Source organism: Coregonus clupeaformis, unplaced genomic scaffold (genome assembly GCF_020615455.1).
Source record: "Coregonus clupeaformis isolate EN_2021a unplaced genomic scaffold, ASM2061545v1 scaf1194, whole genome shotgun sequence".
NCBI classification, from domain to species: Eukaryota; Metazoa; Chordata; class Actinopteri; order Salmoniformes; family Salmonidae; genus Coregonus; species Coregonus clupeaformis.
Genome location: NW_025534648.1, coordinates 15,001 through 25,000, shown reverse-complemented (window position 1 = coordinate 25,000; position 10,000 = coordinate 15,001). Strand labels below are relative to the sequence as shown.

The 10,000-nt window shown below is 52.0% G+C and overlaps 1 protein-coding gene across 1 annotated transcript; it reads right to left on the bottom strand.

Moving 5' to 3' along the window:
* Positions 1 to 8,762: 8,762 nt before the first annotated feature.
* LOC123486409 (histone H1-like) lies at positions 8,763 to 9,704 on the bottom strand. The gene has a single exon (XM_045217713.1). The coding sequence runs from the start codon at positions 9,652 to 9,654 to the stop codon at positions 9,046 to 9,048; it is 609 nt and encodes a 202-aa protein (XP_045073648.1). The 5' UTR covers positions 9,655 to 9,704; the 3' UTR covers positions 8,763 to 9,045.
* Positions 9,705 to 10,000: the final 296 nt, after the last annotated feature.

The following is a 10,000-nucleotide window of genomic DNA, read 5'->3' as shown; positions in this document are numbered from 1 at the left end:
CCTCTCCTTTTTTTAGCTCAAAATCGCCTTTCAGCTCTGCTGAATGCCGACCGAGCTAAAGAGTTGGAAAAACGTGCCATAATATGTTCCTTCTAATAAAAGCGGATTTATGAACATGGTCACAATCCTGCTTTCTTTCTCTGTTTCTTTCTCAAGATCTCCCTTCAGCCACGCTGAGTACAGATCGAGCCAAAGAGTTAGAAGACATATCCAACAGATAGAAACGAATAAAAGGAGACGGTGTCGACCAAGACGCCGCTCTACAAATATCCACTACCTCTGTACCTCTGAAGAGGGCAGTAGAAGCTGCTACTCCACGAGTGGAATGCGCTTTAATACCCTGAGGCGGTTGTTGCCCCGCCGCCTCAGTCGCCCGTCTCAATGCCTTCACAAAGCCAATGAGACAATCGCTGTTTTGAAAGTGGTCTACCCAATGCAGCCGCACCGTGACACACAAACAGCTGAGGCGATGACCTAATCGCTGCTGTGCGCTCAACGTAACACGCCAAAGCGCGTACTGGGCACAGACAATGAAACTTTTTCTCACTCCTCTCCCCATGGGGAGGGGGATAAAAAGCCCACAATTCCACGGTCTGTGATCTATATGCACTGTTAATAACCTTCGGCACAAATGCCGGGTTGGGACGTAACACCGCTCTGCTCAAATCGCCATTAATGGCAAGGCAGTCGGGTCTCGTCGACAGTGCACTCAAATCACTGACCCGCTTAGCGGTAGTCAAGGCGAGCAACAGCGCCGTCTTGATAGACAGCATTTTGAGGGGTATTTGATTCAATGGCTCGAACGGCGACTTACATAGCGCTTCGAGAACCAAAGCCAAATCCCATCGGGGCAGCGTAGCTCTAGGCATTGGCCTAAGCCGTCAGCGTTCCCAATAAAAAAACGTTTCACTAATGGATGACTAAACAGGTTCTTCCCGTTAAACCCTTCATGACCAGCTGAAATTGCCGCTGCAAACACTCGAATGGTGGAGGGCGATTTCTGCTTATCAAACATAAACTGCAGGAATGAGAGCACACTCTCTACCTGACAGCTCATGGGGTCTACGTCCTGTGTGTTACACCACTGTGAGAAAACATTCCATCTGCTCGTGTACATCCTGGAAGTGGAACTGGCCCTAGCGCTCTGTATGGTTCTGATCACTGCATCAGATAACCCACGGCGCTTCAACCTGTCCCGTTCAGGAACCAAGCCCTCAGTGGTTGACCGATTATAGGCCACTGCCCTATCGAACCTCCCGCCTGGCTCAACGCGTCTCGTCGATGTGGAATTGTCCAAGGTGGCACAATCAACATCTGACTCATCTCTGCAAACCACGGAGCCCCCGGCCGATCGGGCGCTATCAGTATCACTGTTAGCTCCTCTGATCTCACCCTGGCTAGCAGTGGGAGAATGCAAGACAGCGGAGGGAATGCATACAGGAGAACTTTCGGCCACGGGCAGTGCGCGAACGCGTCTCTTCCCAATGGCGGCTCGTCCTGTTGTCTCAGGGAGAACCATAGGGGACACTGCGCGTTCACACGTGACGCGAACAGATCCACCTCGGCTCTCCCGAATTGTTTCCAAATTTGGAGAACAATGTCTGGGTGCAGACACCACTCGTCGTCTCGAGGACCCCCTCTTGACATGAGATCTGCCCCTACGTTCAAGTAGCCCGGAATGTGCGCTGCTCTCAACGAGCGAAGGTACTTGTGAGCCCACAGCCACAATTCCTCTGCCGCCCTGTGGAGGGCAGGAGACCTGACCCCTCCCTGGCGATTTATGTGAGCTACTGTGGTCCGGTTGTCTGACCAAACCAACACGTCGCGACCCCGAAGGGTAGACGCGAAGTGGTTCAGAACCAGTCGAACCGTTTCCAACTCCAAGAGGTTTATGTGCCGACCTGATTGAGGCCATGCACCACCTATCGCTTGAGACTGACATGTCCCTCCCCATCCAGTTAGACAGGCATCTGTATACACTGGAATGTAGGATGACACCTTGCCCATCGGGACTCCGTGCGTGAGAACGCACGGGTTCCTCCAATAGTCCAGGTCTGCTCTTAGCGAGAGAGGAACCACCACCAACCGATAACGTTGACGCACTGGGTCTAGTCTTAGTTGGGCGAACCACCGCTGTGTTCTGCGCATGTGCAGAAGCCCCAGCGGTACCACAGAGTGGGCTGCCGACATGAGACCCAAAAGTGACATGATCGATAGCGCCGTTACTGTGTGATTCGGACGACACTTCCTCAGGGCTAGTACCAATGCTGCCCTTCGAGGGTCCGAAATTCGCGCCCTCATCATTACAGAGTCTAGCTGTAGTCCCAGGTAGACTATCTGATGACTGGGCCAGGGTGCGCTCTTTTCCCAATTCACAGCGAACCCCAGACGCGTGAGATGAATCACTGTCTGTGTCGTGTGCATGAACGCCAGCTCTGCTGACGGGGCGAGAACCAGCAGGTCGTCTAGGTAGGCTAGTATCCTTATCCCTTGACGACGCAGCGGTTCCAATGCCGCCTCCACACATTTGGAAAAAGTTCGAGGTGCCAGGGCGTACCCAAACGGCATCCTCGTGAACTCGTACGCCACCCCTTGAAAGGCGAACCGCAGAAACTTTCTGTGGCGAGATTGAATCGGCACATGAAAGTACGCGTCCTTTAGGTCTATGCTTGTACAAAAAGTCTCCCTTCTGGACACATTCCAGTAGACGTTTTGTCGTCAGCATTCGGAAGGGCCGTTTGGTTATGCTTTCGTTTAGAATGCGTAAATCCAAAATCGGCCTCACTCCCCCGTCTTTTTGGGCACTAGGAAATAAGGCGAATAGAGCCCTTTGTTCCTCTGCTCTCGGGGAACTACTGTGACCGCCTCCTTCGCCAAAAGTTCCGTGATCTCTGACATCAGAGCGGCTACTTTGTCCGGCGTTTTCATCACCCGTTTCCACCACTCCCGAAACGGGGTGGGGTCCGCGGAATTGGAGGGCATAACCCTTCTCTAACGTCTGTTCTAGCCAGCGTGAGAGGGTACAGCTTCGTCGCCACTGCCAGCAATGCAGAGAGAGCGGGGCGTGCACGAAGCTGTGGTACATCCAGTAGGAAGGACCTGTATTCCTCTATGGCCCTCGCCGCCCGCTATTCCCCAGCACTGAGTTGGTGGAATAGCCCAGGGTGGGCCCCTCGAAAGGGAGAGGAAACATCAGCTGGTTCTGTGTGAGTCGGAGGCCTTGATACGTTAGTTACGCCTGTAACTCCAGTAATCCGGCTCTCCGTGAACGCAGCACGGTTCTGAACTGCGCTGGCTGAGGCATTAACCTGAGCCGGCACGCTCTCCCGAATAGCGATTGCATCATCACGTCATTGTCTGACTGAGACTGCCGCTTGCCCTGAGACCCATCCATTACAGCACTCATCTGAGTCTGAAAGGTGTGCTCTCTGACTGGTACCACACGGTGGTGCCATAATACCTCTTTACTGGTCTCATGCGTCCGCTCTACAACACACTCAGTGAGTGGTGGGCTGCGCTCAGAGCCATGGGCATTGATACGTTCATGATAGACCGGAGGCGTCCATACCTTAGTTACACTTGTAACTCTGGTATTCCCGCTCTCCGTGAACGTCGCACGGGTCTGAACTGCGCCGGCTGAGGCATTAGCCTGCAGCAAGGCGTTCTTCCCGGCTAGCGGCTGCGCTTCATGTCACATTGGGACATAGACAGCTGCCTGCTATGTGAGACCTTTACTACAGAGCTCCTAGGAGTCTGTAGTAAGAGATCTTTATTAGGTGAGCTAAGGCTGCGCCTTGCTACCTCTTCCCTTTTTCCTCTCCTGAGCGCGCTCAGCAACGCACTCTAGGTGGGTTGAGCTACACTCAGGATGGTGGGGGGATACCATAGAACGTGAAGTGTTCTGTACCTTATGGAATAAATGTCTTTCATTGACAATGTCAGTGAGACTCCGCTCTTTATTCACATAAAACAAAACGCCCTCCACGCCCTGAACAGTGGGGTGGGGGGAACAGTAGGCTCTTGAGCGTCGTACGCCGGGCCATCTCCCGTTCTCGCCCCCTCGCCTCGTCACAAGTGCCGTCTCTTCTGGGATGCCTTTTCGGTGCTGCCAGGCCGGCTTTGTGACAACCTCTCTGGTCGAGCGGAACCGCTGCTGCCACCGCTGCTGCTGGAGGGGCCGAACCCGCTCTCCTGCCGCCTTCGGTGGGCGCCTGTCGCCTGGCCCGTCGCCTCCCCTGCTCTGCTGGGGGCGTTTGGGGTGGACGGAACTGTCGGGGCTCTGCTGGCTTTCATCGCCAGCGGCAGATGCTTAGCCAGATGCCTCCTCTCCTCGTCCAGCTTGGCGATTCGTTCCGTGGCGTCTTTCACAGCGAGGCCAAATAGCCCTTCGCTGGAGACGGGGCGTTGAGCAATGAAGCTCTATCAGTCTCCTTCATAGCTGTCATCGACAGCCAGAGGTGTCTCTCCATGACCACCGAAGTGGCCATGGTCCTGCCCGCACAGATGGCTACCGCCTGTGTCAGGTGGAGAATGGCTCCAGAAATCTTGGATGCCTCCTCCACCTCCTCACTGGTCAACTCAGACCTTCCTGTCGTAAGACGGGATAGGGAGGCCGCGAGGATGGCGATGTTGTTTGCCGCCGCTACGCTCTGGGCTCCCAGCGTGAAGGATTTCTCAGCCAAAGTGGCTGTGAACCTATCCTTCTGCGCCGGCAGAGTGGCCTTCTTGGAGGCGGCCCAGGGACTCGAACCCGGCACTAAGAACGCCGTCATGGCGCCTTGAGCCTGGGGATTCCCCTAGCTGCCCACTCGTATCCGTTCACTCTGGTGAATGGGGTGTACGCCCCTGGCCGGCGAACGCGCCGCCAGGGGTGTCCCCCACGAGCCCTCGACATATTTACCAAGGGAGGGCAAGGCTGGAGCCATTGGCTCAGCTGCTCTCCTTGGTTTAGAGTAAGGGCCGCCCTCCATCAGATCCACCTCCATAGGGAGGGGAACTGGGGGGCAGCGCAATCTCCAGTCGCTTGGTCGCCCTCTCAATGAGTTCCGGAAAGTCGGAACGCAGAGAGGCTGCTGCGAGGACAGGGCTTCTGACCTAACAGAGCCCATGTCATCATCGCACAAGGATCCCTCAGACCTCACGCTCTCTGATAGAGAGGGGGTCTTGAAGGCAGGTGCCAGAGTATGGGATTGTCCCACTGGAACATCCCTCTCGGCGCCCCTCCTTGTCATCCTCTGATTCTGCACTGTCCTCAGATATCTCCGAAGCGGAGGCGAGTGTGGACAGGGCATCATCCAGAGGGACGTCCTCTCTAAAAAACGCCCAGCGCTGCTTCCTCTCCTTCACAGGAAGGAGGGCGCAGGAGGCGCAATTAGGGAGGGATGTCGAGACCATCCTTGGCGTGCTGCGGTCCCAAGCACACGAAACATAGGTCGTGGGGGTCCCGGCCATGGAAGTACATCGACAAAGGGCCCTGAAAAGGGCCTTTGGGGGTGGATATGTTGGTGCGCTCATTTAGGAAGACGTTGATGGCTGGATATCAACGTCGCGATCTTCCTGAGTCTTCTAGGCTTCTTCTCTAGTCCAGTCGCTGAAGATAATGGGAGGCAGATTGAGGGAACGGGGTTCCTTATATAGGGACACCTGTACTCTTATTGGCTGTAGGTGTGTGCATAATTTTGCTTCAGGCTGTTCTGCCCTAGGGCAGAGGGTAAACCACTAGGAGCAGAGCTCCCCTATGGGGCGGAGCTCCACGATATAGAACTGTGAGGCCGAGGGTGGCTTACCTTTACCCACCCAAACACCCCCCCCCCCCCACATACAAACACACACACACCCACACACACACACAATGAAGGGATTGATTTCCTACGCATACAGAGGTGATAGTGATGTGCCAATATTGTATGGTACCTTTCTTAGCAAACCAATAATAAAGCTTCTTATAATGGGATAATTGTTATGATGTTGATCATTTGTATTGCCGCAGGATAGCCTCAGATGTGTCGTCACAGAACGGCCACAGAAAGAGGGCCCATCTCAACTGTTCATTTCAAAAGGGACAAATTGGAGGGGGGGGTGCACTGATGCCATAAGGGCCCAAGAGCACAGACTGCCACTTTATCAGTCAGTGCAGTTGAACATCTCAGATGTGACTAGCTTTCATAGGACAACTTATTGTTGCCATAATTGTCTCTTACCTGTACTTACTGGCTGCCGGCCCTCGGTGGAGTATATCGAGGAACAGAGGGTGCCTTTTAGGATAAGGACTAACAAGGTTTTGACTAGGCGGGATACAGCTACGACCCGGAAGTGACTTTTCCCTAGCAGGTTAGGCTAATTAGGCTAGAGTGCAGATACTTGACGTGTACAGTACAACAACCAATCACAGAGGGCCTGTTACCACACCCTATAGGCTTCAACATAATAATATAACAATATATAATAATACTCATACATAATAATCGAACATCACCTTTGACTACAGTGACATTGGTAGTAAGTAGGCTACAGTATAATGGATAGCTACCCAACTGGGACAGAAAGTGGAAATGGAAGGGGGACACGCAGTGAGCAAAACTCCTAACGACATAAAAACACAGACACTTCAGTGGGAAGCACAGGGCAAGACGGGAAGGAAGACGTGGAGAAGGACTATTGAAGAGGAGATGAAGAACACCGGAAGCATCGAGTGAAGAAATGGGCCCGGAACAGGGTTAGGCCGAGATGCACTGTTGACGCCCTATGCTTCATTTAGGACCTCAAAGAAATAAGTCAACTCCTATAGGGACTATTTTCACCGCCACCTGCTGGACCAGAGGTCATGTGGCCAACACTCTGCTTGAGATCATTAAGAGCTATAAGGAGTCCATCAACTACCTGGTCAGTCAAGTCATATAGGGGGGGGATTTCATGGCCACCTGCTGGAGCAGAAGTAATGTTTGCCAACACTGGCCTTAAAATCATTAGGAGCAATAAGGAATAAATCAACTCATCATTCAAGTCATATAGGGAGGGATCTTAGCACCACCTGCTGGATCAGAAGTACCCTTCACCGTAGGCACAAGAGAGCCATCATCTCTCAACTGGTGCAATTTCCATAAGTACGTGGTAATAAAACAAACAACGACAGCTCATCATATAGGCAGTGGTTTCAAAACTCTAAGCGCATGTTCAAGTAGAGCACACCAAATCATACATGTACTTGTTCATCATACTGAATCAGTGTTTAATCTAGAAATACATGCCTCGCGTTGCAATACGTGTTCTTGTAAAGTCATTGCTTTCCACAATGCAATGCTCACATCACTTTCCGTGTGATATTGTTGGTCATTTGTTCAAATGTATTTGACTATGACTTAATCCGACTGCTCTGAATTCATAATCACCTCACGGTTTGGTGTTAACCTACCGATTTTCAACTGCTTTGCCTACTGCAGATTAGGAACGCTGTCATGAAAATGTATGCTTGGGAAGTCTAAAATGAGGGTAACTCCTTAAGGTAAATGTCTGTGTTCTGAGTGGCAAAAAAATACTGATTTTTTAATAACATTTAGATATGTGCATACTGCCTGTACTTAGGCAAACGCATTTAGAAGGGAAAGAAGTGGAACCAATGAATACTTTTCTTGCTCTTCAATCAAAACAAAACCTTCACAAAGTGGTGCGTTTTGCCCCTAAATGACCCCTGAGGATTAGTGTGTTCTCATTTGTCAGTAATTGACCCTGACATACTCCCTTTAAATGGTACTATTTTACGCAAACGTATACTGTAATGTACTACTATTATGATGTCACTTCACGGTAAGTAGAGCGAAATGCTGATCTTGACAAGGTCAGAGACGTAAGGTATGTCCCAAATGCATCCTCTATACCGTAAACGTGGATCCAAAAGGAAGTTGCTGGGGTCTATTGGATGAGGGGTGTACTCAACTGTGCCTATAGCGTGTCAAAAGTCCCCCAAACGGGAAATACCCCTTGGCAACTGGGCAGAGGCCCTGTCCATTTCAGCACCGCGGACCTCCCCTATTACCCGTGTCGTGAGTGGAGATGCAGCACAAGCGCTGTCCATACAACGGTGCTGAATACAGCAACGCATGCGCCGATCCTGCCTTTGTACTTCCTGATGGTAGCAAATGTTTTGGTGGAGTTTGACTATTATAGATAAAAAAAACAACGGATCGGCGCAATTTGCAAAACGCGCACCCCTTGGGGACCCAAGGACCGCGTTTGGGAAACGCTGGCCTAAAGAGCAAATAACCATGGTGTGCAGTACCCAAATTTAACCACAAGATGGACTCCGTGCTCCACTGTAAAGTTTGGGCCTCTGCATGAGTCTCTCAGCAGCACTGCAACATGGGACTTTCAAAGTAAGTTGGCATGCAATGTTTCTTCTGGACTACATTCAAGGCAACTAATGACACACAACTAATACTGTCAATTATTCATCTGAACACAATTCTTGTAACTATTCGGCCTATATTATCACTCGTTTCTTTTCCCCCTCTTTTGTAAAACATTTTACGGACAGACAGACAGACAGCCCTAAGCCGGTTCCCACCCACAGGCAGCGAGTGAGAGGCTACTTTGTTTCCCTCCGACTTTGTTACTTTGTTTCATTTCGCGTGAGCGCCAAAATGTCCGACATGAAATCCTCACATTATTTCTCTCCAAATGGGAAACAAACAGCTGGTGAGGGTGCACTCTTGAGTTTGAATTCGAAGCCACTATAGTATTGTTATTACATGGCACTTGTAACACATCACAGCAGCCTGCCTCTGAACGGGAATAGCCCAGTGACTCATATATAAATATGGCTGGTGAGGGTGCACTCGTGAGGTCAAATTTCTAAGCCATTTTGGCCCTCTAGTATATGCCTCTCCCTTCGCACACACCCAGAGTGAGACAATGTTGTGTGCGTAATTTCTTTTTCACGACAGGTAGTACATGGAAATCAATGCGCTTTCTATGGAAAGAGGTGGGTGGCTCTTAAAAGAGCCTTTTGTGGTATAACATGTGTCGAGTAGAACACTGTTTGTAATAGGTTTACTTCTTCTTGGGCTTGGCTGCCTTGGGCTTGGCGGCTTTGGGCTTGGCTGCCTTTGTAGCCTTCTTGGGGCTCTTTGCCGCCTTCTTGGCCGCTGCGGCGGGCTTCTTCACCTTCTTGGGGCTCTTGGCGGCCTTTTTGGGTGTAGCGGGCTTCTTGGCCTTCTTGGGGGACTTCTTTGCGACGACGGCCTTCTTGGCTGCTACCTTCTTGGGCTTCTTCGCCGCGGCGGGCTTCTTGGCGGACACCTTCTTTACTTTGGGGACTGCGGCTTTCTTGCCGGGCCTCTTCGCCTCGACAGCTTTCTTGTTGAGCTTGAAGGAGCCGGATGCACCGGTGCCCTTGGTCTGGACCAGGGTGCCCTTGGTGACGAGGCTCTTGACTGCGATCTTGACGCGGGAGTTGTTCTTCTCCACGTCGTAGCCGCCTGCCGCCAGCGTCTTCTTGAGCGCGGCCAGGGACACGCCGCTCCTCTCCTTGGAAGCGGTCACAGCCTTGACGATGAGCTCTCCTACGCTGGGTCCCGCTTTCTTGGGCTTGGCTGCTGCCTTCTTCTTGGGTGCCTTGGCCGGCGCGGCGGCTGCGGGTGTTGGTGCGACTTCTGCCATGTCTGTCTGTCGTTTGGTCCGGTACACACACACGGTCTGCGAGGAGAAGTTTGCTGTAGACGCTGCTCTGCGCTAGTGAAGCTCCACACCGAGCAGGGGGCTGGCCTTAAACGCGACATGAGAACCATGTAGACTCAAGGCACCCAGCTCGGCTTCTCTGGGCTGGCCAAATGCTCTTTCACTTGTGTTTTCTGTTCGCCTATATCAGCCCAAAAGTCACCGACAGAGCCGTGTTTTTGGTCCAAAAGCGAACGGCCCAGCGAGCAGACTTGTCTCCGTTCAGAATAAAGTCATGTGGCCCGCGGAAGGGCCGTGCATTTTGTTGCGACTCGCTCAAAACCTCACC